Source organism: Trichomycterus rosablanca, chromosome 17, assembly GCF_030014385.1.
Source record: "Trichomycterus rosablanca isolate fTriRos1 chromosome 17, fTriRos1.hap1, whole genome shotgun sequence".
Classification (NCBI taxonomy): domain Eukaryota; kingdom Metazoa; phylum Chordata; class Actinopteri; order Siluriformes; family Trichomycteridae; genus Trichomycterus; species Trichomycterus rosablanca.
In genome coordinates, this window is record NC_086004.1 from 11037053 (window position 1) to 11064403 (window position 27351).

The following is a 27351-nucleotide window of genomic DNA, read 5'->3' on the forward strand; positions in this document are numbered from 1 at the left end:
GTACTAAATAGGTGAATGTGTGTGTTTGTCCTGTGATGCACTGGTGACCTGTCCAGCGTGTTTTTGTACCCACCGCGACCCTGAATCACTAGAATGTTAGACTTTGAGAATAAAGTGTTGAAATAAGGTACATTGAGGATTTGTTAAAGTATACCTTCGTATCAGTTTAACAAATAAAGAAATACTCAGACTCTTGGCACTCGTCAATGCTTTTCTAAACTGACAGCCCCCTACAATTAACTTTATCCTTAAATATTTCAGCTATATTCTTTTTTTTTATTTTTTTATCAATTTTGTAAAAAAATTTTCCCTAATTATCCCCCCTAATCTAGTCGTGTCCAATTGCCCTTACTGAGGACACCTTTCAACTGACATACGCCCCCTCCGGCACGCACAGTCAGTAAAGACTGCATTTTTCACCTGCACGAGTCGACTTCATACACAGATAGAATATAGTTAACAAAATAGAATATAGTTGAAATATTTAAGAATAAAGCTAATTGTAGGGGGCTGTCAGTTTAGAAAAGCAAGGACGACTGCCAAGAGTATTTCCTAAACTGTATTTCCTTTCCGAAAGTACAGTATAACTTACCAAATCCTCAATGTCCCTCATTTTAACACTTTATTGTCAAAGTCAAAGATTCTAGTGTTTCAGGGTCGTGGTGGGTACAGAAACACACTGAACAGGTCACCAGTACACCTATTTAGTACCCCCTTGTGCGTATAGATAGTGTTTACTGGGTGTCGGTGTACTAAAAATACTTTTGACCCAGCATACTTTGGCATTTTTTAGACAGGCGCCATCAACCAGCAGGGGCTGCAGTTGCACCAGTTATGAGGACCTATGATCCGACTTTTTACCCCCAACCCTATGAACAACAGCCAATCGTTGTTCATATAGCCGCCCAGCCCAGTCGGAAGGCAGAGCTGAGATTCGATACGATGTATTCGAAACCCCAACTCTGGTGCGCTAGCGTACTTTTACCACTGTGCCACCTGAGCAGCCTTCAACTCTATTCTCAAAATAAAACGACTTATTCTTAAAATATAGTGAAGCCCTAAAATGCCATCATAGTTATGTGCAGTGCTGTAAAAAGATGTTTCAGATATTACAATAATTTTAATACAATGTAAATTTATTTCATTTATTGAAGATAAAGATTAATTTCAAACCTGTATCCCCCATTTGAAAAAAAAAAAAGTCTGGCCCAAGCATGAACTGCTCCTTTAGAATTGGTTTTTCTTGCTTGTTAAGGTCTTGGTCAAAACTGACCAAATGTTATCAACAAACGAACTAAAACAGGTCCCATTGAGATGCTGTGCTTCTAATTTACAGACCTGTTTTAGTTAGTTTGTTGATAACATTTGGTCAGTTACACACAAAAATGTCCAAACAATTCTAATGAACCCTGCTTTGTACACATAAAAGCAAGTTAGGGCCTTTCCCCAACGGCTGTGACAATATCAAGGGCCCACAATTCATTTTATATAATTGATTTTAATAACCTGTTAAGAAGTAGGATGGACGTGGCCGAAACACCTGAACTAAGTCAGGAGGGTGTCGCTTGGGAATCAAATCCGCAGCCTTTTTGCTGTGAGACAATAGTGCTACCCACTGAGCCATCCTGATTAAAAACTGTGTTGGTCCTAGATGTTATGCTATATATTTTCACTGTTCTTAAAGTACAGCAGTCTGCAAATTACACATTGCAACAATCATCATTAAGAACAAATAAAATTGATTTGACCTACCGTGTCACAGTGATGACGAATGTTCAGACTGGGTTATAGTGACACAGCTATGACAGTAAAAACTGTTGAGTAATTATATGTCCCTTAAGGGGTGCTGGAAAAGAATACAGCTTAACTGCTGTTGTCACTCTGCTCCTAACCTTGCTGCCGAAACACTTAGAACACAAATGACATGTAATTACATTTAAATAAATGTTAGATTTTTATCCAAGCTTATACTTGGATACTAGGTGTCTTGGATAAAAAAAAAAAACCCAGTATATATAATAACAAAGGAAAAACTACAATTTAACATATTTACTTTAATAAATGTATTTTTAAATACATTATTATAATATAGCATAATATGCAGTATACAGTTTATAAAGTGCATCATATTTGCATTGACCGTTTAGATGTGCAGCTACTTTTATGCTACAGTGCCTCAAAACAAACCAAAAGATGTATTGTCAACTTGCATTAAATGTACAAAAACGGAGAAATTGACCCAACAAAGGTAGCTTTTGTGTACAACAAAATGTTTGCAATATTATTTACAGGCTTGTACAAAAATAGTAAAATAATTAAATTAAAATCTTCTTATTTTTAAAAAGTTGCCAAAGACAAACACTGAGTAAAATGCAATTCATGATATAAAGCACCGTTTAGATTCTTTACTCATTTTCAGATTGGTCCTGAGAGTATTACATTTCATTAAAAGTTCATCAATTCATTCATAATTATTTTATTTCCACTAGTTACTTTATCCTTATCAAGGCAGCCGTGGATCAGAGGTTTCCCAGAAACCCTAGGCGAAAAAGCATCCTGGACGGCGTATCACGGCATATCATCTCAGGGCATCACACGCTCACCCATTCACTCACAGCTAAGGGCAATGTAGAGTAGTCAATTCACCAGTGAACCTAAAGGAAACCCTATGGAAATACTAAGACCATTCTTCACTTAAATTTCCCAGACAACAACTGGAGATGAGGATGGAACCCAGGCCACCAAGACTCACATTGCTCACAGAGAGCTGGAAGAATCTTCAGGTCTTGACGACAAACAGCTTGGTAAGGTCTTTGCTCTGAGATTTCTCTTTAGGGCTGCACACCGATCCATTAGCTGCTGACTCCACTAGAGGTTTCATCTGGATTAGCTGAGGTTGCTTTGTCTCTGACGGTCCTTTAGGCTTGCTTTCTTTAACTCTTGACCCTCTGGAATGAGAGAACTGAGCAGGGGAGGAAGATGCTGATCTGCTGGGTCCAGGGGAGGCGGTTAGAGGAGGGGAAGATGGTACTGGGTGAGGATGGACAGTTTGATTAGACTGCTCATGTCTGCTGGACTGAGCTGTTACTGATGCACTGTTTACAGCCACCTCTCTGAGTCGGTCATCATCATCCATCTGTTCTTTGGCAAAGTTAACAAACACCTATGGAGTGAAACAAAACGTAGCATTTTTATCTAGTGGACAGAAAACCTTTAGTATCAGGAAAAGTGAACTTCTAGTAATTGTTTAGTTTTAGTATTCAGTTTGTCAATAGGACCTAAAGGTGATTAGTAATTGCATCATTTTATTTCAATTTTATCAACCGCTATATCCTGGTCAGGGTCATGGCAAGTCCGGTTTATAAGTAAAACATTGAGCGCAAAGCAGAAATACCCTGGACAGGGTGCCAATCCATTGCAGGGCTCCAGCCACCCAACTAGACATAACTGTGTAGTCTGTGTTGACACCTGGCTGATAACATAGTTGAGATTCAAACCTGCATTACAGCAAGGGTGGTCTAGTGTAATAGACTGCTGCACCTCAGTAATAACTGATTAAAATAAAACCATGCTAAGAATTGTTTTGTGTTTGCAATACGCTATGATTACAAGAAGTCTGATCATGGGGTTCGGGTGGCACAGCAGTCTAACACGCTAGCACACCACCCATGAGTCACAGTTGGCCGTTTGTGATAGAGGGAAGGTCAGACTGGATTTCTTCCCGCTGCTGCTGTGATATGAAATCTCCCGGACTGGTCTGGGTGCTTGCGCGAGAGGGGCAGGATGTTACATGGAGCTTAGCATGGCTTGTGTGGAACCCTAAGACTTGCAGGTGATAAGAAGTTTCCGCAAATTGGACACATATTGTAAGGGGTGTGTGGTGATCCAGCTCTCCTTGATCTGATCGAGGGTTGTGCAAGCGGCAGCAAATTCCCAATCGGTAATTGGCAATGACGAGTGAAAGGGGGAAAAATCCAGAAAAAAATGATAAGCGACTCTTCTTCAGCAATTTCAGCTACAGTAGCTCGTCTGTTGGATCGGACCATACGGGCCAGCCTTCACTCCCTACGTGCATCAATGAGCCTTGGCCGCCCATGACCCTGTCGCCGGTTTACCACTGTTCCTTTCTTGGACCACTTTTGATAGATACTGACCACTGCAGACCGGGAAGACCCCACAAGAGCTGCAGTTTTGGAGATGCTCTGACTCAGTCATCTAGCCATCGCAATTTGGCCCTTGTCAAACTGGCTCAAATCCTTATGCTTGTCCATTTTTCCTGCTTCTAACACATCAACTCTGAGGATAAAATGTTAACTGGCTGCCTAATATATCCCACCCACTAACAAGTGCCGTGATGAAGAGATAATCAGTGTTATTTACTTCACCTTTCAGTGGTCATAATATAATCCTGGTATGATGCCTCTAATCACGTAGGGCAAAAATACAATAGCACATTGGACTTTTCTTGTTGCACAAAAGTCAGAAATGCAACAGATTTGAGGTACTGCTTTTGATATGATCAAACACTTTTTCTAAGATTAACATATTCATACCAGTTCTTGTTTTTTCTGTCTTGGTTCCTATACACAAATCTGAACTACAATTCAACAAGAGCATACATTTTCTAACCTGATCCAGTGTGGTCTGAGATACAGAATAATCTGTTATTCCCAGCTCTTCTCTGTTCTTTGACAGAATATCAAACACACGAGCGAGGGAGCAAGCTTGAGTGGGCAGCTGATACTGCAGGACATTGTGGTGTCGCTCCTTTAGCTCTATTCCGGGAAAGGACTTCTGAATGTAAGCATCCACTGGGCAGGGATCCGGAGATGGTGCAGACAAGCGAAGAATAATTGTGTAACCATCTCCAAATCTGTATTAACAAAAGAACACCAAGTTACTGTATGTGGTTACTTAGTAAAATACAGTCCCCTCCACAATTATTGGTACCCCTGGTAAATATGAGTAAAATGGGTTATAAGAAATTATCTTAATATAGGAAAAACCCAACTTTATTAATTAACGAACTTTAATTCAGAGTTAAAACAGATTACTCATCTACAAATAAGGTTACAAAGTTTACATTCTCTGAGTCATTGTTCAACATGGGAAAGACAAGAGGACACAAATAAAATTAAGTATGTTGATAAATCAGGGAATGACTGTAAAACAATAGCTACAAGCCTAAATGCCCAGATCTAATTTGAAAGTTCCAACCAACTGTGATGAACTAGCCTGTACCAATACTGAAGTTTGTTTTGCCCCCATGTACAGTGCAGATGATTGTGAGAGGCAAAAAATAGTTAAAGAAAAATTGCATCTTGGAGTCACTAAGTCTCCAAAAGTACCATCAGATACCACCTTGATGCCAACAGATTTTTTGGAAGACTAACCACAAACATTAGGAGCCTGGATATTGCATAACGCTACTGGGACTTTAACTGAACGTCATGAATGCAACTAGTGTAAAATACTGTTAAAATCCAAATAAATAAGTAAAAATAATTATTTCCTGATGAGATTATTTTTCTGAATACATTTATTTTAATTAAAGGTTGAATTTTTCTCAACCCCCAAATTCCCCCCCAAAGACCAGTGTGTCAGTAATTGTGGAGGGGACTGTACGCCTTTAATAAACTATGTGTAACTGATATATTGATAAAATAAATGTTTAATTAAATTATAAATTATATTTTTAAGTTCTTTATGCATTATAGTTTCTGAAATGAAAACAAGACATGATGACGCAGTCAGACTACGAGTGCAGTAGTTTATAAAACACATCTATTGGACTTGGATGGTACCTGTTTTTAAGATGCTGCACTGAACCCAAACACTGGAAACTGCCATTGACCATGATGGCCATTCGGGTGCAGAGTGCCTCACATTCTTCCATGCTGCACAGAAACAGAGCCATTAGTACAGTAGTGATCAATTGTACAAACCCATGATACAGTGAGCAGATAATGTTTAGACTCTTGATTTAATGTTCTTATTGTGCCGTGGCGAAGGTTCAAATGGTCAAAGGACTGATAGATTGTGAAGCTAGCTTGTGTTTAAAGCTGTACATATGCCCCGTACCTGTGGGATGTGAGGATGACAGCTCGGCCTTCTTTAATAATGCTGAGAATACAGTTCCACAGGAAGCGCTTAGCTTTTGGGTCCATTCCTGTTGTGGGCTCATCCTGTATGACAGACAGAGGAGTGAAACTAAGTGGACTGAAGGAGACCAAAAGGTTTTTATTTATAAATAGTAAGTAGTAAGTAAATTGGATGCTCATTTATGTTTATGGCATTTAGCAGACACAGAAGGGACTTAACAACTGTTATTGAATACAGTCCAAGCTATTGAGGGTTAGGGACCTAGCTGAAGGACCCAACAACCTGGGAATTGAACCAGCAACGTATTTATTATTAGTCTAGTACCCTAACCATTGTGTGGAGAGGTTTTGGGTTTACTTGTGTGGTGCAGTGGTGTAATGCACTAGCCCACTACCGTTGAGGTCTCGAGCTCTCAAGTTCGAATCTCAGGGGGTGCTATCCACCTGTCCGGGTATCCAAACATGCACAGTTTGGTTGATGTGCCCGCACTAGTGATAGGTTATCCACTAGTTCATAGTGTGTCTCTCCGTATGTCTCTCTGAGAGACCCTGTCACTGTATAAAAATAAAAATGCAGCCAGCGACTGGGGATAGGGAAATTGGCAGTGATTGGATTGAAAGAAATGCAAAAATAATTAAATACTTTATTAGAATTTGCATATTTAAGAAACTTATATGTTCAATATATGGTAATATGTCTATATATATTTCTACAGAATTATAAGGCATGGTTACATACATACAAAAATGATATATATGATATAATTATAATTAATATTATTCTAATACATACCAGAAAAATAACTGGTGGAGCTCCAATAAGAGAAATAGCAGTTGAGAGTTTGCGTTTATTGCCTCCACTGTAGCCCCCTGCTTTTTGCTCAGCATAGTGTGTCAATCCCAGCTTTTTCACACCCCACTGGGCGACCTATGGGACAAAAATCAATTCTTAATGTGGTTCAGACATCAAACGGCTGAAGTCTTTTATCAACTTACTGACTGCTTATAAGTGACCTGTAATCTGTAGTACCTTTGTCACATATGCCTCGGGGACTCCTCTCAATCGAGCGTAGAACTCGAGGTGCTCACGTCCAGTCAAAAGATCACTGATGGCATCAAACTGAGGACAGTAGCCCATGAGCTGATGCACTCTGTCCATCTCATTCAGCACACTGTGTTGAAATCAACAGACTTAGTTTAAGATGCCATACTGTACATTTAAGATCTGTGACATTGATTAGTAAGATACAACTAAAAATCTGACCTGTAATTGCTGAGGAAAGCATCCCCATAGGTGATGGATGTGTCTCCTGTCAGCATGCGGAAGGTGGACGTCTTTCCAGCCCCGTTTACTCCAAGCAGCCCAAAGCACTGTCATGGGAAGATATGAAAATTATGATTTTGTCACTGTTTTCATGAATGTTCCCTAAACTTATTGTACCCAAAGTTTCTCCTGAATTTAGACATTGCCAATATTCACCAACTAACCAAATCTATCCTATCACATGATTGCCATTAATTTGGGAGATAAACGACAAGCATGCAATATTTCCAAGACACTTGACTCCTCAGAACTAGAGCTTAGTGTGTGGATATGGTATTTACTAGCAGGATAAATAACTTTGCTAGTGATTTATCTCTATATTAAATAGCATCTGCACTGTCTCCTTTCTCATAGTCTTCCTATGGCCTTAATAAATGGAGCTATGGAGTACAATCCTTATCAGACCATAACTGCCTGTTTTCTTTCTGTATTAGGGGTCCGAAACAGTGGATTATTTTACTCTGCATAGCTGATCTGGTACTGTTTAATAACAGACGACAACCCTGCTATTTTTTTTATCCAGGTTTAAAAATTTACAAACCTCTCCTCGAGGAATGCTGAGACAAAGCTGGTTCACTGCCGGCATCCTTCCAGCTTTATACACCTAACAAATTAAAAGATTAAATTATAAACCTAAAGATTAAAAGATACATAAAACGATTTAGGAACAGGCACCCTGTCTTGATCTAAAGGAATTGACTTAAAAATATGAATGATTCAGAACTAAGAGCTTTGTCCAGTTATGTTCTAGGACAAAAACACACTTGCATCTACATAGCATTAAGTTATACCAAAGTAGCTTTCATTAATCAATTATACATCTTCAACAACCACTCTGTCGCGATTAGGGTCACAGTGTGTCCTGGGCTATCCAAAAAACTGGGAGCAAGGCATGAATGGAGAATTGTTTGCAGGGTGAAATTGGTCACTTCTAAACATTGACCGATCGCAAGTATAAACTCAGGTCCCTAGGACCCTTGTAACTTTAACTACTGTGACACTTCCAAAACATAGTGATTGATATATTGCAGTTAAAACCTTTATTTAATGTTGCAGACTATGTCAATTGGCACACTGACCCCTGATCTGGTTACCCAGAAAGTATTCAGACCCCTTGACTTTTTCAAACTAAGTGTTTTGTTGATTTTAAATTGACATAGTGAGTTCTTAATCACTTATACTGACAAGGTGGAAATCAAAAACTGAAATCCCTTTTATTATTGTTGGGATGCCTCTAGGATTGGAGTCCACCAGTTGCCATTTGAATGTATTGGTCATAATTTGAAAAGGCACACATCTGGGTCTACGAGGGCAAGTCCATGGGACTGTCTGTAAATCTCCACAGTCGAATTGTGGCAAGGTGTTGGCATCAGGGCAAGAGGGGCCTAGGTTAAGGAGTTAAGGAAGAACCCAAAGATCATAAACTCCAAAAGTCCTGTTGGATGATCTCCACAGCACTCTATGAATCCATTCTATGAAAAGCCATATGACATGTTTTAAAATCAAATCCACAGCACAATAAATTGCAAAAAGTCAAGGGGGGCAAATACTTTTTTTAATCCAATGTACAAAATACATTAGCAATGCATTCAAAATTTGGCCCTCAGTTTAAAAAAAACATAGTGAACAGATGTCATACAGGATTCTTCATCCTGCTATCTGAGAAAAAGGATTTCAGTCAGTACAAACCTTGCTTAAGTCTTTGACAGTAAGGATGTCTCGATCCGTTTTACCATTCTTTACTCGTTCTCTCTCCTTCGCTACGTCCTCATCCTCTAAGCCCAAATCCGGCAGGACAGGATCAGACCACGGCCTAGGAGAAAGACTTATGAGATCGAGATCTGCTGTAGTGCCACTACAAGAAATCAATGAATGATTGACACAATACTATACCTGCAATGTATGAAAAACCTATACTGTAACAGTAGAGTAAATATAAAGAAGACGACCCCCTCCACTGCCATAGCAAATAAATTCTTCCCTACAAAATCCCAGGCCAGTGGTTCTAGTGTCTGTTTGTTCCCTACAAACACACAGATGCAAATAATTTACATTCACTGGAGGTAAATGACTGAAATTAAACCACTGATGTGAGATCATTTACCCAGTCTTTGGAAAGCATCTGCCATTGCCTGGTTTTTAGCCATGTCAATAAGACCTCGACCCAAACAAAAGTGAGGAAAGATCAAGAAGACCTTCTTCAGAATTCTGTTCACCTCATTTAGATGCTGGAAATAAAAGAGATCAGTTAAAGGATGCTGGGAAATTCTTTTTACATCAGTTCTAGACGAACAAATATGATCTCATCATTTTACAACAGATTAAATAAAATGCAAGTGTCAGTCTGTATATATATACACTGATTAGACATAACATTAAAACCACCTCCTTATTTCTACACTCTGTCCATTTTATCAGCTCCACTTACCATATAAAAGCACTTTGTAGTTTATTTGTTTCACTACATACCTTTTTAGCCTGCTTTCACCCTGTTCTTCAATGCTCAGGACCCCCACAGAACCACTACAGAGCAGGTATTATTTAGGTGGTGGATCATTCTCAGAACTGCAGTGACACTAACATGGTGGTGGTGTGTTAGAGTGTGTTGTGCTGGTATGAGTGGAGTTTTTAAATACTGTGTCCACTCACTGTCCACTCTATTATTCACTCCTACCTAGTTGGTTCACCTTGTAGATGTAAAGTCAGAGACGATCGCTCATGTATTGCTGCTGTTTGAGTTGGTCATTTTCGAGACCTCATCAGTGGTCACAGGATGCTGCCCTTCCAGGCGCTTCTGGCTGGATATATTTTTGGTTGGTGGACTATTCTCAGACCAGCAGTGACAGTGAGGTGTTTAAAAAACTCATTGCTGTGTCTTATCCACTCATACCAGCACAACACACACTAACACACCACCACCATGTCAGTGTTACTGCAGTGCTGAGAATGATCCACCACCTAAATAATACCTGCTCTGTGGGGGTGGATGGTCGTTTTGGATGCAACATAGATCCCTAAGTCTAAGAAAACTAAAGTAGAATTCAGCAGAATTCAGCCAGGAAGCTGAGTTAGACAATAAAACCTTTACTTAATGTCATGCTTTTTAACGTATGTGCCAAGTTGGCGCCAAGTTGACAAACTTCCAAATGTACAAAACCTTTTGTACATAGATTGTATTTGTATTGTATTTATAATTTTCTAACCATGGATAACCACAAGAATTGGTCAGACACACAGTTAAATATCTAGCTATACCATTATACCCTGAACAAAAACCTTTGTCCATCCAATCCCAGTTTGACTACACCTATTTTGCAAGGTGATTTACACTACGGGTTTCTATTGTTATCACGGCTCACAGCTTTTCTTTCTTTTCATTACCTCATCAACAATGAGTTCAAGAACAAATGTGGCTATGCTGCCATTGATGCCGATGAAGAGGTTGATGGAGGTGAGGACCACATAAGCTGTGCTGGGCACAGAGAACACAAAAGACGCAGGGTACATGAGAGGAGTGATGGACCAGCTGTTGAAGAGAACAGAAATACACATGGTCATTGCACATTAGTACCATTAGCACCATTATATTATTAGATTTACTATAATTAAACAATAACAAAACTAATAAGTAAATAATAAACTCTAACAATATGCAATGAATCTAGCAATAGATAGATAGATAGATAGATAGATAGATAGATAGATAGATAGATAGATGATCAGACAAATAGATAGATAGATAGATAGATAGATAGATAGATAGATAGATAGATAGATAGATAGATAGATAGATAGATAGATAGATGATCAGACAAATAGATAGATAGATAGATAGATAGATAGATAGATAGATAGATAGATAGATAGATGATCAGACAAATAGATAGATAGATAGATAGATAGATAGATAGATAGATAGATAGATAGATAGATAGATAGATAGATAGATGAAAAGCTAGCTAGCTAGCTAGACAGACAGATAGACAGGTAGATGAACAGATAGACAGATAGACAGATAGATAGATAGATAGATAGATAGATAGATAGATAGATAGATAGATATATAGATAGATAGATAGATGATCAGACAGACAGACAGACAGATAGATAGATAGATAGATAGATAGATAGATAGATAGATAGATAGATAGATAGATAGATAGATAGATGATCAGACAAATAGATAGATAGATAGATAGATAGATAGATAGATAGATAGATAGATAGATAGATAGATAGATAGATAGATAGATGATCAGACAAATAGATAGATAGATAGATAGATAGATAGATAGATAGATAGATAGGTAGATAGATAGATAGATAGATAGATGATCAGACAAATAGATAGATAGATAGATAGATAGATAGATAGATAGATAGATAGATAGATAGATAGATAGATAGATGATCAGACAAATAGATAGATAGATAGATAGATAGATAGATAGATAGATAGATAGATAGATAGATAGATAGATAGATATAGATAGATAGATAGATAGATGATCAGACAAATAGATAGATAGATAGATAGATAGATAGATAGATAGATAGATAGATAGATAGATAGATAGATAGATAGATAGATAGATAGATAGATAGATGATCAGACAAATAGATAGATAGATAGATAGATAGATAGATGATCAGACAAATAGATAGATAGATAGATAGATAGATAGATAGATAGATGATCAGACAAATAGATAGATAGATAGATAGATAGATAGATAGATAGATAGATAGATAGATAGATAGATAGACAAATAGATAGATAGATAGATAGATAGATAGATAGATAGATAGATAGATAGATAGATAGATAGATAGATAGATAGACAGACAGCAGTTACCCATAGAGCAAAAGCAACAGCACTAGTGCAGGAAGGTTTTTCTCTGATACATAAGACTGCTGCTGGAAGCTTATGAAGATAAGCACCACCATTGTAGCTGGTACGGTGTAGTTCAGCTTCTCAAACAGAAAACAAAACACAAGAAATAAAACATTGCTAGCATTACCTACAGTATGTTCCATAAGATGTTAAGATGTAAAATAAGGTCTTAAAAACTGACCATGTCCCAAACAAAGTTGGCCGTCCAGTACAGAACTGGTTTGACCCCACTAACAAACTGGAGGTGCTTAGCCTTGCTGACCCTCTCTTCAATCAGAAAGAGCACGAAACTTGCTGGCACAAAGGACATGGCAAAAATCACACATATGGAAACTAGGACATCCACTGATGTGGTGATTCTGGAACAAAATGAAAGACAGAGAATGCCAGTCACTTAGGGAATAAACTCAAGTTTGTATTCTAATTCTAAGAGGCCTGGGTTTTTAAACGGGCATGGTAAGCCGTGAACTAAAGTTTCGAAGATGCATCAGTTTGACTAACTAATAGGTCTAGGCTGCCTTCTGTAAAAGCATACGCTGTGTTTTCAACCTAAAAATAGGCTATAAAAAACAACTAATAAACATTTACAATTAGTGGCTAAAATCTCCAGTGAGCCGGCAGAACTATTTTTGAAACTATTTGTGGTTCCATAAAATTTGTACTGAAACAAAAATATGTTTTATTAGCCGCTCAGGTGGCTGGGATTTTGAATACATCGTATTGAATCTCAGCTCTGCCATCCGGCTGGGCTGGGCGGGCACATGAACAACTATTGGCTGTTGTTCACAGGGGTGGGAAAGCCGGACTGGATTCCTCATAACTGGTGCAATTACGACCTCTGCACAAAGTTGGGGATTAATGCTGATCAGGGTGTGGCTCTCCGTGCACAAGGCTGATCCACATATGAACTCGCCTTGTGCAGGTGAGAAGATGCAGTCGGTACTGCGTGTGTCAGTTGCAAAGCTCCTCAGTCAGCAGTGGAGGGTTGTATCAGTATAAGTGAAGCGTAACGCAGTCAGGATAATTGAATATGACTAAATTAGGGGAGCAAATTGGGGGGTAAATTTGGAGAAAAAGAGAAAAAAATATTTTTTATTAAATTGCAACATTAATATCTAGAGCCTGATTTATTTTTTAAAACCTTTACCTGAAGCTAACGCTCATTCACCAGTGGTTTTCAGCCATGCCCTACACAGACTAACATTTCTCTGAATTGTGTAAAACTTTTCACAATATTATGTACAGTAGATAGTAAAAATCTACTGTACTATCTACATTTGTTTACAGAATACAACTCTGTTGGTCAGGGAAATATTGTCATTTCCTTGTACTTTAGTTAGTTAAATGAAGGCTTAAGAGAATAAACATATGACAATTTTTGTCCCAACTTTTCTGGAAATGGGGTTTGGCGAAAGTGGTGCAAGTGGCAGAGAAGTTAAATACCTGGGGCAACTAGCTGAATACTTAAATACTTTCCACACTGTAACTTCACTTTTAATTTACACCAATCAGCCATAACATTAAAACCACCTCCTTGTTTCTACACTCACTGTCCATTTTATCAGCTCCACTTACTATATAGAAGCACTTTGTAGTTCTACAATTACTGACTGTAGTCCATCTGTTTCTCTGCATGCTTTGTTAGCCCTCTTTCATGCTGTTCTTCAATGGTCAGAACCCCCACAGGACCACCACAGAGCAAGTATTATTTGGGTGGTGGGTCATTCTCAGCACTGCAGTGACACTGACATGGTGGTGGTGTGTTAGTGTGTGTTGTGGATAACACACAGCAGCGCTGATGGAGTTTTTAAACACCTTACTGTCCCTGCTGGACTGAAAATAGTCCACCAACCAAAAACATCCAGCCAACAGCGCTCCATGGGCAGCGTCCTGTGACCACTGATGAAGGTCTAGAAGATGACCAACTCAAACAGCAGCAATAGATGAGCGATCATCTCTGACTTTACATCTACAAGGTGACCCAACTAGGTAGGAGTGTCTAATAGAGTGGACAGTGAGTGGACATGGTATTTAAAAACTCCAGCAGCGCTGCTGTGTTTGATCCACTCACAGCAGCACAACACACACTAACACACCACCACCATGTCAGTGTCACTGCAGTGCTGAGAATGATCCACCAGCTAAATAATACCTGCTCTGTGGTGGTCCTGTGGTGGTCCTGACCATTGAAGAACAGGGTGAAAGCAGGCTAAAAAGCTATGTAAAGAAATAGATGGACTACAGTCAATAATTGTAGAACTTCAAAGTGCTTCTATGTGGTAAGTGGAGCTGATAAAATGGACAGTAATTGTACAAACAAGGAGGTGGTTTTAATGTTATGGCTGATCAGTGTAGATCTACATCAGAAAGTAGAGCCACTCAAATAAAGGTGAGAAAATGATCATACAAAGCTAGTTCAGTGAGCTGTTCTTTGGTGAGATTAAGCGGGTGGTTGTAGGCAGTTATTCCATGTTTCAGTCTAGCAGGTCCCGGAGGGAGACTAGCACGCAGCAGTCCATTGTTCATGATGTTGACAAATGACACCATGGCATGCCAGCCCTTATTATTAAACCACACCTAAAATAGAAATAGAAGAAAGCTTCATGATGAGATGCATTAAATGTTTCTAGCAACTGAAAGAAAAACAACTGCTGTTTCTCCCACCTTCACGTTGTTTTGACTACTAAGATCAGTGAGAACGTCGGGTAGTCTGGCCAGAACTTGATCCAGTGAGCTGTTCTGTAAAAATGTAGAAAGAATAAATACTATTGAATGCTTGCCTATAATGCTAGCCGACAACTGCTGAGATCTGGGTTCGAATGTCAGCGGTGCTATCAGGCGACCAGGTGTGAGAGGGGTGTAATGACCGAAGCCCTGTGAAGGATTAGCTCCCTGTCTAGGGTTTTCCTGTCTTGCACTAGTGTTGCTTTTTTTATCTTTTGCTTCTGCTGAACTCAAGACAGGATGGAACTAAGATAGAATGCCACAATACCAAAATGTCCTTACTTTTAATGCTCACAACAAAGTTCCAAACTGCATTTTATGGACTGGGTTTCCTTACATCTAAAAAGTCCTGCATCTTGGCAAGACCCTTGAGCAAGACCCTTAACCCTCAGAGCTCCAGTGATGCTGTACAATGACCGACCCTGTGCTCTGTCTGACCCCAGCTTACTTACTTACTATTTGGCCATATAGTGTAGGTTATGCATGTAGGTAAAATTTACAGAGGGCTTGAAAAACTAAGCTTGGCCGGATGTAGCACAGCTGATATTTGAACCCACCACCCAAGCAAATAATATTTGTTTTAATATTATGTTCTAAATGTTAATAACTAGGGCCCTACTAAATTAACAGGAAAATGTGCAAAAATCACAGATTTCACAAATTATTAAAGAAAAACTCCGATTTTGTCGCCGTTTGCTCCCCTAATCTACTCGTATCCAATTACCCTGATTGCGTTACGCTTCACCTCTACCGATACAACCCTTCACTGCTCACTGAGGAGTTTTGCAACTGACACATGCCCTCTCCGACACGTGCGCCGTACCGACTGCCTCTTTTCACCTGCATGAGACAAGTTCATATGCACTGTGCACTCAGCCTTGTGCACGGAGAGCCACACCCTGATCAGCATTATTCCTTGACTCTGCGCAGGCGCCATCAATCAGCCAGCAGAGGTCGTAAATGCACCAGTTATGAGAAACCCTGGTCTGGCTCATCCCACCCTGCACAATGGTCGTTCATGTGGCCGCCCAGCCCAGCCGGATAGCAGAGCTGAGATTCGATACGATGTATTCAAAATCCCAGCTCTGGTGTGCTAGCTGAGACCACCTGAGCGGCCTTGTCCGTTTTTTGACACCCCTCTCTGCTTCCACAGAATTGAATGGTAGTTTTTCAAACATATCCGTTATCCGTCGTGTTTTTAGTTGCTTTACACTTCGACATTTTGACTAAGCGATTGCTAACTGAATTGCTGTAGGTTTGCTACGACCGCCTCCTAGTGCAAATTAACCAGTAAACATGAGGCACTTGAACGCTTCGCAAATGAAAAATGGTAAACCACTAAACACAGACCGCATATTACACGGGAAAAGGCTCATCTCATGGTTCGTGACGCAATTTTTACAGCCGTGAATTAGGTAGGGCCCTATTAACAACATACCTCTATTAACCTGTAGCGTGTTCTTATAGCCATAACAGACTCCTCCAGCTGACTGCGGTCTGTTAGAGTCTGGGAGTGTTTCCCACCCAGAGAGAAACCTCCATACCTGAAGACAACAGCATATAACCTCTGGCGTGACGGGTTCATGACAAGGATAGTTAAATGCAGCCTTATTTAATCTCACACCAAACCGTCTTACCTGAACTCATTCACCCACTTTTTAGTCCTTATGCTAGAATAATAAAATAAAACACAAACAAAAAAGGGTTGAATTTCCAAAAATAGATACCTAACCCCCCTTACTGACAAAACAAAAGATTTTAATAGAAATCTGACCTTTTTTTCAAAATCTGCGGATAAGTCTTGATGAGGTAGTCGGATAAATTTCTTCCAGTCAGATTCTGCAGAAAGTCACCTGTCAGCCTCTTGATCTGCAATCAACAAGTAAAAAAAAAACCCAATAATTTAAATAATATTTTTGTTCCTGTAATGCTTTTTAGCTGTTGATTAAAGGGGGTGTCCAAAAAGTTGCAGTTAAATGAGAGCTCTCACATTTCAGAGGTCAGAGAACAATACATAATTTAAATATGAAATATAAACAAAATGTCTTGGTGTATTAAGCTTTGTAGCACTGTGAACTTGTCATGTTTTACACTTTGGTTACATTCACAACAGAAACAGTAGTTACTTGTTACACAAGATTCATCAGTTCACAAGTTTTAATGTCAAACACAATCACACAATTTTGTATCTCCAATTCACCTCACTTGCATGTTTTTGGACTGTGGGAGGAAATCGGAGAACCAGAGGAACCCACGCAGACACGCGGAGAACATGCAAACTTCACACAGAAAGCACCTCGGACCGCCCCACCTGGGGATCGAACCCAGGACCTTCTTGCTGCGGGGCTTCACTCATCTCCCTGCCGAGACACATCCAATTAGGTCTGTATTTAGATGCCCGGCTGGCAGATAGTACTGCTGGGGATTTGAAGCCTGAATTTCAGTGGTAGTAAGCTAGTATAATTTATTACTGTGCCACCCAAGCCCCTTCACAACACAGTAAAACAAAGTATTTGTTTGAAAAAGGTGCCCCAGAACCCCTCCAAAAAAAAACCTCCAAAGAAAATGGTATGTCTATTTTGGAAACATTTACTTTCAGACTTGTGAGTTTTTAAAAAACTGTGGGCATGAGTCTACCCAAATTCAGTACTGTTAAAACCTAGACCCTGCCATGAAGTTCTACCGGTGCGAATCACATTAGGAGAATGCAGCCCAGAAATACGTGGCTCAATGTGATTGGTTGTTGAGCAGACAGTTGTAAAACAAGCATATGTGGTGGTTTTAACCTGAGGTGGTGGTAGACCTCCTGCTCCCATCGGGCAATCGGGCAACATTCTGCGAACCTCCTCAGTACTGCACTCACACTCAGGAGAAGGGTTCTCTGCCGTCCAGTTACCCTTGCTAAAGAATTGCCAGGTAGTGTAGGAGATCTGGGGCCGAAGGAACACTGTCTCCAGCTCAGTGTCGTTACACTGGGGCCCTCTGAAATTCAGTATTGAAAAAAGTTACACAAATCTTATCAAACTAGGCTTATTGAACACAAAGAGGAAAGGAAATATCCTACATGTCTGAGTCTATGCATTTGGTTCCAAATCCAGGTGGATCCAGCAGAGCATCAAGGAGATTTAGGATTTCTGGTTCCTCTGGTGCATCATTGCTGTGTGAAAGAACGTTGGGAAATAAATTAGAACATCTAGAGCACACCTGGGCATCGTATATGTCCTCCGGGCCCTTTGGCTGTCCCCAACCAGAAATAAGTAAGGTATTAGAAATAAGATGTAAATGAGTGTACATCATACATGCAATACACTCACTCACTCACTGTCTTAACTGCTTATCCAATTAGGGTCGCTGGGGTGCTGGAGCCTATCCCAGCTTTTCAATGGGCGCAAGGCACACAGTAACACCCTGGATGGGGCGCCAGTCCATTGCAGGGCAGACACACATACACACACACACACACCCATTCTCCTATAGGGGGATCGAACCCAGGACCTTCTTGCTGTGAGGCGACAGTGCTACCCACCGAGCCACCGTGACATGCAATACAATGACATTGTTTTATTTTATTTTGAAGGGACTGTGTGTGTGTGTGTGTGTGTTTTCAGCTTCACTGTAATGTTTCGGCATGGACATGCCCAGCTAAGTATTTATTTACTGAAGTCTGATGTAAACCTGTTCAAGGATTGCCTGCCACTTCTAAGACTGAATCTTAGTTGTGCTATCAACCAGTAAGGGACCTATACAGACGTGATTGGATGTGTCTGCAGGGTGGGGTATGGTACAGCAGTGGTTCGTCAAGGTGACTGAATAAGTGGTGGTTGATTGTACATACACAGCAGTGTGTGGTTCTTCCTGTGTCAGACCCTGCTTCCGTCATGGGAAAAAAAGTGGTAGTCACATGACTTTGTTGCTCTCCTTGATCAAGATTTGTGGAGAGGAGGATACAGTAGCGACTAAATTGGGAATAAAAAGGGCGTGGCCTCTTGCCAAGGTCAGGACAATATCCATACAGGCACCTTATCCTTTGTGGAAATTTGTCTGGATGGTCGAATGCAATTCAGGAACCATAAAAACACTTTTCTGCCATAAATTTCAGGCTACAAATCCCTCTTTACAGTTACATCATGATTACCTGAAGAAGGTATACTGTTCGCCGTACATCCACGGCTGCAGCTCAAGCGGGGGATACTTGCCAAAGGGTGGGACAATGAGGCTGAAGAGCAAAGCGATCAGGACAAACACTGCCGGTAGCACAATCTGAAAAAATGCCAACCAATAGCACTATGTTTAGAAACCCATTACAGTGATTAGTCCCTGCATTCAATATAAACCATCCTACATTCTTTTTTCCCCCCTTTTTTTCTCCCCCTTTAGCGCATCCAATTGTTCAATTTGCATCGTGCTTCCTCTCTGTCTATGCCGAACCCTGCCCTGACCGAGGAGATCGAAGCTAACCCATATCCCCTCCGAAACATGAGCAGCAGCCAGATGCATTTTGCCACCCACACATCGATGAGTTTGGCGCCACCTAGCGTTGCATGCGGAGAGACACACCCTAAGGGCACTCTTCCTCATCTCTTGTGCCGGCGCCTCTAATCAGCCGGCCGAGGTCGTAATCGCATTCTGACAGAGAGAGACCCACATCCGGTTCTTTGTCCCACCCCCCCAACTGAGCAACCGGCCAATTGTTGCCCATACAGCCACTCAGCTTCGAACTGGTGAAGCAGAGCTGGATTCGATACGAGGTACTCAGAATCCAGCCCTGGTTGCAGCGTGTCTTTTTACCGCTGCGCCACCTGAGCGGCTTCATCCTACATTCTTAATATACTTTCCATAGCTGCCTAAAAATATTAATATTAAAATAGATCTATACCTGAGCCAAGAGGCCTCTACGACTGCGCATAGCGTACTTCAGTCTCTTGGTGAAGAGTGCCCGTAGCTGCTGTCTGGTCAGTCCCCAGCCTGTCAGGGTCATGCCATCCTGAATATCTCTACTCAGCGGGTCAGTCTCTTGGGCTTATGTGTGTAAACAAGGAAGTCTTCTGGTTAATTACGACTCATCAGCCAGACACAGTTTGCATAATTACAAGCAATTTTGGTAAGAACTGCAGACAAGGGATAGATGAGGTTGGTACCTGTTCTGATATTTCGTTTCCCTTATGTCAGCAGTAAGGAAAGAGAAGAAAATGAAACAAGCACCATTTAATTATGCCATGACGCTTACAGTACTAGGATTGTTTTCTATTAATTGCTTTTCATTTTCTATTCTTTTTTTTGTTTGTATTGTCCTATCTTGGTAAAAAATGACAACAGACACAAGGAAAAATAAGATTCAACATCAAAAAAGTATTGTATAAAGCAGTCAACGTATTTTTTACCATTAATGAAAAATAAATAATTACTACAAGGACAGCCTGGCATGGTAACAAGTTGGGAAGCGGTGCAGTGGTGGTTGGGAAACATGGTGGTGCAGTGGGAAGCGCTGTTGCCTCAAAACAAGAGGGGCCTGGATTTGATTCCCCAACCGAGCGGCCAGTGTCCTTTCTGTGTAGTGTTTGCATGTTCTCCCTATGTCCATGTGGGTTTCCTCTGTTAATTGGAGCTACATGTGTGTGTATGTGTGTGAATGTGTGCCCTGTGATGGAATGATGTTCTGTCTGAAGTTAATTAGACCCACCGCAACCCTGACCAGGATACAGTGGTGGTAAAATAAATAAATGAATGAAGTTTATTAACAAAAACTATTAATTAAAACAATTAAAACAATTAATTATAAAAAAAAATTTTTAACAAAACAGTACAGTTTTATAAACACTAGGGATGTCCTGATCCGATCTCAAAGATCGGGATCGGGGCCGATCAAGACATTTTTTAATTGATCGGAATCGGCTTTACTAAACCCGATCTTAATCCCGATCTTTTGTGTTACGTCAGCATGTCCGCTGTGTGGAAATAGTTTAAATTGAAAAGTAAAACAAGTCCAACAGTGAAGTGTAACGTCTGCAGCGTGAGCGTTTCACGAGGCGGTGGGAGCAGAGCTGCGTTCATGTGTGAGAGTGTGTGTGAGTTAAGGATCACACCGGTTTACAAAACAACGTAGTGATGCACTCGTTTAATAAAGAAATAAATGCACAGTATATTCACATATTGTCGGGAGCAGAACACTTTATTAACTTCTTCTGTTACGGTACCGAATAGTCGACAGTTGAGTCAAGCACGCTATTTCATGTTCTATGGAAGGCCTAAAGGGTCAAAACACACTCACTTCGTGTACAAACGTCCATCAAACCACTGTCACAATACAAGCACTTTAAAAACTGGCTTTCCTTCATAACAAAAGAGCCTTTCCATTTTATTTTGGCATTCAAGTTTTACTGTAATGCTTTTAAGTAACTTTTTTTCTTATATTCAAGTTAAGCTGCTACACAGATTTCTGTTCATTTTTAGTGTATCACTGCATTAAACATTTTTTTTTCTTCAAATGTAAAGTTTAAAGTAAAACTGTAATTATCTCACTCATTTTGATTGATTTTGTAAAAATACAAAACATTAAGCAATAGCTTGGATGCAGCATTTTTCCCTTCAGCACTGCAGAGCTATTCAGTTGTTAAACATGTACATTAGATAAGAACTAGATAATACTGTTCACACCAGACAATATCTAGAAAATACAAGTATCGGTTTGAGAATCGGTATCGGATCGGGATCAAACTTAATAATCGGGATCGGGATCGGGAACAAAAAAACGTGATCGGGACATCCCTAACAAACACACATTTACATTTTCAGCATTTACCAGACGCTTTTATCCAAAGCGACTTACAGTACTGTGACAGTATGTTGTCTAAGCAATTGAGGGTTAAGGGCCTTGCTCAAGGGCCCAACAGTGGCAACCTGGCAGTGGTAAGGCTTGAAGGGGCAACCTTTCGATTACTAGTCCACTACCTTAACCACTAGGCTACAACTGCCCTCACACTTGGTTCTTTAGCTGGGTTTTATCTTCTTAGGGGGCGGTTGTAGCCTAGTGGAGGTTAAGGTACTGAACTAGTAATCAAAAGATCGCTGGTTCAAGCCCCACCACTGCCAGGTTGCCACTGTTGGGTCCTTGAGCAAGGCCCTTAACCCTCAATTGCTTAGATAATATGCTGTTACTATATTGTTAGCTGCTTTGGATAAAACTGTCAATACTGTGGATTGTTTTCAAGCTGGATGCTTGGTGGCCCAGTCAGCAGCATCGTGTGAAAAGCATGTGAAACACGGGTCTGTTGTTTTTATACAGAAAAATCTTACTAACTGCACTGTCATCTTTTCACCAGTCAGTCGCAGGTTCTCACAGATAATTAATTTAATAAGCACAGTAGAACACTATATGCTCTTTGTATTTCTCTGTTGCTTTTGCCAGAACTTTTAGTGCACAGTTAGTGTCACTGTTTCAGCAGCAATATGACCCTTAATTCACCCTTTCCTCTAGAAGATAAGGCCACTTGTACCTGTAAAGTACCTGACCAGGCTGGTGCCACTACTGAGACTCGAACCCCATTAGAATGCTGAACTGTGCATGTGCCCAGTGATGACTTATTTGACATAAACTCTCCAATATATATTTAGAATCAGATCAGATTGTGTGTCCTTCTTGTTAAAAGTAAAAATGTACCTGTGTCTCTGTCCTCAGGTGTTTCCTTCTCTCCTCCTCCTATATCAGCATCTACCCCCGTCTCCTCTGCAACCCTCAGAAAAATCTGAAATGTACAAGTGACTGTTAATCAACAGATGCCAATCTTGCTGTTCATGGATTTGTCAAAATGTACCAGCTAGACCTACAGCATGTATATTCTATGAACAAAGCAACTGACCAGTAATGATCTGAATGTTTGTGTGTGAAATAAAATATAGAACGCGGAGCAACAGGTCACATGATGACAATATGATGATCATTCACAACTGAATGATTTTTAAATGCTTAATCATTATATAATGTACAATTTCAGCTTCAAACGACCCTCCTTACCTCCTCTAGTGTGGTGTCAGAGAGCCCATAACTGACAATTCCAAACTCGCACAGGCGCCTGTCCAGCTCTGCCAGGAGAAGGGCGAGAGAGCCATTTTCTGAGGAAGTATGAGGAAAGTTGATGACTGCCTCTCTTCCAAAGTCCTCCACCAGTTGAGCCCCTGGTATGTGTCGCTGTGCGAGAGCGATAAGACCACTCAGATCTGCAAAGTAAACAAAGAATAAACAAAAGTCTGTACTGACAGTGGTCTTACAACATTTCCTTCAGTTTAGTCATTTCCAGTTCCCATCCATGTCATGTTTATATAGCATTTCCTCCAAAATGGTAATTAAATTCCAGGTGAACCAATACAGTAGGTGTATATGTTTTATATGCAATATATGGTCAGATGTATTTGGATACCTGACCATGAGCTTGCTGGACATCCCATTTTAAAACATCCCACATAAAAACAAACAGTAGTAAAAGTAAAAGAGCGTATCCACTTTTCTAAGAAGTCCTCTCACAAATCTGAAGTATGTCAGTGGGAATTTGTGCCTATTTAGTCAAAAGAGGATTTGGCTGAGCACTGATGTTGGTCAAGAAAGCCTTAGTTGATGTTCCTGTTCATCCCACTGCTCATTCAGTGGGGCTGTTGTTTAAACCTCCGCTGCTGGGGGATTCCTGATTGCAGTCGAGGTGGGTATATTGCTGCTCATGCCTCCTCCGACCCGCGTGCAACCCTTTTTAACCCATGCATTCTGCACACATCCTCTCTGTCAATCAGGGTCCTTATACAGTGTTTACAGACCCCACACACAGTCTGGTCATCCCACCCTAGCAGAAATGTGTCTACTGCAGGCACTGCCAATTATGCCCGGTGGCAACCGCGAGTTTCGAACCAAGGAGTTCAAAATCTCGGCACTGGTGTGCTAGCGGAATATCCCGCTACGCCACCTGGGCGCCCATACAAGCTCAATCTTTTACAGACAACATTGTTCCCACCTGAGCCATGGATTTCAGTTCCGAGTCCAGTGTCATCACTTAATGAAGAATCACTCTCCTAAAACAGATATTCAACACTATGTCACTCAGAATTCTACACCTGAACATGCATCACTTTATTTAGCTGAAAGCAACCAACCTTTGTGACCATAGGTGCTGAGAGTGTGGTAGCACTGGTGCTGCTTGCTGTTTGGCTCGGGGGTTCGTTCTTTACTACTGTAAGGTAATAGCCTGTGCCCAGACGTGATTTCAAGAAGAGCGGCGAACCACAACAGCACAGTTTCCCCTGAGAAATGATGGCAATGCGGTCGCCCAGAAGGTCAGCTTCGTCCATGTAGTGAGTAGACAGAATGATGGTACGGTCTGAAAGTGACAGAGATTATTTTTACAATGAGTCTCAAACTGTTTAACTGACTATGAAAAGTAAAAGGGTAGATGATGAATTAAATAATCTAATTGGATAAATTTCTAAATGTAATGGCTGTGAATATAATATAATACAGGGTTTTTTAAAATCCTGGGTAAGGATAGCGAGCCAAAAAAATGGGTTGCAGAGAAAAATAATAATGATTAAATACACCAATAAGGCATAACATTATGACCACCTTCCTAATATTGTGTTGGTCCCCCTTTTGCTGCCAAAACAGCCCTGACTTGTCGAGGTATGAAATCTGACACCTTTTTATCAGAACCAGCATTAACTTCTTCCCCAATCTGAGCTACAGTAGCTCGTCTGTTGGATCGGACCACACGGGCCAGCCTTCGCTCCCCACACGCATCAATCAGCCTTGGCCATCCATGACCCTGTCGCCGGTTTACCACTGTTCCTTCCTTGGACCACTTTAATAGATACTGACCACTGCAGACCGGGAACACCCCACAAGAGCTGCAGTTTTGGAGATGCTCTGACCCAGTCGCCTAGCCATCACAATTTGGCCCTTGTCAAACTCGCTCAAATCCTTACGCTTGCCCATTTTGTGCTGTGATGAATGAAGAGATAATCAGTGTTATTCACTTCACCTGTCAGTGGTCATGATGTTATTATGCCTGGTCGTATATTTCGTTTTGTGTTTCATTTTGATGCATTGTTTGTGTTGCCTGAGTTGCGGTAAAAATCCCAGGGGACTTACAAGGTTGTTTAAAAACAATAAGTATTACAGTATGATCTATTGAATTATCTGATAACTGTAGATGACTGCCAGTAAGTGGATTTCTGCTGCTGACATCCACTCCTAACCAAGTAGGACCGTAACTAACACACAACCACTCCGACACGTGTGCAGCAGCCAACCTATTCTTTTCCACCTGTACAAGGCGTGTATATGAGGATCCAGATCACGCACCGAGTCATGCACCAATCTTAATTAACCAGCAACATTTAAGCCACATCATGGCAATTACAAACCATTTAGGTAAGTGTAAATGATATACATCTCTAAATGTATATGTAACAGGGTAAAAACAAGCCCAAAGACTGGTTAAGAAGGAGGCAAAGGATGAAATAATGAGTGAACAATGCCAGTTTTAAATGATAAGCCCATGCAAAGCTCTCACTAAAGATAATGTAATTCAATAGAGAATAAAGTGAAAGCAATGAAACAACCTTTGCGATATTTAAGCAAAAGGTCCCAGATCCCACGTCGAGAATAAGGGTCAACTCCAGCAGTGGGCTCGTCCAAGACAACCACTTTTGAACCCCCTATGAAGGCTATGGCCACAGACAGCTTCCTCTGCATGCCTCCTACACAAGAGAAAAGGGATTAAACATAAATCAATAATTAGGTAAAAACGTGGCTGGCTTTCACACTCTGATTTAATTACCTGAGAGGTTCCTGGTCTGCTCGTGGCATTTGTGTAACAGTCCAACATCCTCCAGCAGTCCAGCCATTTCCTTTTTAACTTCAGCACTGCTCATGCCTTTCATGCGACCATAGAACCACACATGCTCCTCTACAGTCAGGCTAAAAAAAATGCAAACTTTTGCTTAACAGACTGGTAAAACTAGTTAAAACCTTATGGTTTTGCAAGGTCTTGTTTTGTTCTCAGAAGTGAACACTTACATAGGGAAGAGGACATTGTGCTGGGGACACACTCCCAGAGTTCTGCGAATGGTGTCCATGTGTGTGCGGATGTCAAGACCCTTGATGTACACTGTACCAGCAGTTGGGGGGAAAAGCCCAGTCAGAATGGACCTTCAACAAGCAGATTTATAGTCATTAGTTAAGGCAGCAAGACCACAAAAAACTAGTTTACTCACCTAGTTAAATTCCATGTCGGCTATAAAATCCTCTTTAAAGTTTATGATTTACCATGATATTATTTAAGTAAGTAACTTGTAACAATCTATAACAGTCCTTGTTTATTAAGGTTATGAGATGCAGGTTCAGTAATTATAATAATTAAGTAAATCTAAAAAAAATGCATTTGCTTTAATGGCCCAAAAATTAATTACACCGGGTGCCCTTCCTGACGCAACCCTCCTATTTCTATCTGGGCTTGGGACCGGCATTGAGATTTATTTATTTATTAGGATTTTAACGTCATGTTTTACACAATATGGTTACATTCATGACAGGAACGGTAATTACTGGTTACACAAGATTAATCAGTTCAAGTCTTTAATGTCAAACACAGTCATGGACAATTTTGTATCTCCAATTCACATCACTTGTCTTTGGACTGTGGGAGAAAAACGGAGCATCCAGAGGAAACCCACACAGCCACGGGAAGAACATGCAAACTTCACACAGAAAGGACCCAGACCAATTCACCTGGGAATCAAGTGAGGCGACAGTGCTACCCACCGAACCACCGTGGCGCTCGATCGGCATTGAGAGCACACTGACTAGTGCATCTCCTATGGCTAGGCTGTTTCAGCCACCCCCAGTGTATAGACTTATACACTTGTATAAGCAATACCATGTTATTATCCGGTCCTTGTCAATGCACTGAAGAGAATAGTCCACCACACTGGGGGTCCCCTGTTGATCCCTTTTGATTAATGAATGGAGTACAAGGGGGTAACAAAGTGCAACAGATGGGCTACATAGGTATGGTAGGTGTAGCTTATTAGCTAATTGATGAATGAATGTACAACATACCTAATAAAGTGCTTGAAGAGAGAATACGATTTGTATTAACAATACTTGAGTTGTAATCAGTTGTGATTCTGTGCTAGTCCCTTTTTCTTAAAGTCTGTGGCAGATGTACTGGCTAAAATAACCAGAGAATGCAGCAACTAGATAGGTGTACCTAATATACTGGCAATAAAAGACAAAATCAGATCAAATTAGCATTTTTGTACCACTTAC

At 40.5% G+C, this 27351-nt stretch overlaps 1 protein-coding gene across 1 annotated transcript in view; it reads right to left on the minus strand.

The window, feature by feature from the left end:
• Positions 1-2034: 2034 nt before the first annotated feature.
• The window catches only part of abca7 (ATP-binding cassette, sub-family A (ABC1), member 7), a 44435-nt gene continuing 19118 nt past the window's right edge, over positions 2035-27351 (minus strand). Inside the window, exons 20-50 of the mRNA XM_063013246.1 lie at positions 26101-26232; positions 25862-26001; positions 25644-25781; positions 24180-24403; positions 24041-24098; positions 23056-23258; positions 22702-22786; positions 20183-20203; positions 19921-20063; positions 19180-19304; positions 18109-18201; positions 17831-18026; positions 16819-16913; positions 16682-16714; positions 16483-16588; positions 14985-15059; positions 14728-14897; positions 12502-12679; positions 12282-12397; positions 10807-10951; positions 9530-9653; positions 9319-9448; positions 9115-9238; positions 7967-8029; positions 7366-7472; positions 7132-7273; positions 6895-7029; positions 6082-6185; positions 5805-5897; positions 4630-4873; positions 2035-3163 (exon numbers count right to left, since the gene is read on the minus strand). Of these exons, the coding sequence (XP_062869316.1) occupies positions 2780-3163; positions 4630-4873; positions 5805-5897; positions 6082-6185; positions 6895-7029; positions 7132-7273; positions 7366-7472; positions 7967-8029; positions 9115-9238; positions 9319-9448; positions 9530-9653; positions 10807-10951; positions 12282-12397; positions 12502-12679; positions 14728-14897; positions 14985-15059; positions 16483-16588; positions 16682-16714; positions 16819-16913; positions 17831-18026; positions 18109-18201; positions 19180-19304; positions 19921-20063; positions 20183-20203; positions 22702-22786; positions 23056-23258; positions 24041-24098; positions 24180-24403; positions 25644-25781; positions 25862-26001; positions 26101-26232 (4126 nt within the window). The 3' untranslated portion in view covers positions 2035-2779. The remainder of the gene's footprint in view (positions 3164-4629; positions 4874-5804; positions 5898-6081; positions 6186-6894; positions 7030-7131; positions 7274-7365; positions 7473-7966; positions 8030-9114; positions 9239-9318; positions 9449-9529; positions 9654-10806; positions 10952-12281; positions 12398-12501; positions 12680-14727; positions 14898-14984; positions 15060-16482; positions 16589-16681; positions 16715-16818; positions 16914-17830; positions 18027-18108; positions 18202-19179; positions 19305-19920; positions 20064-20182; positions 20204-22701; positions 22787-23055; positions 23259-24040; positions 24099-24179; positions 24404-25643; positions 25782-25861; positions 26002-26100; positions 26233-27351) is intronic.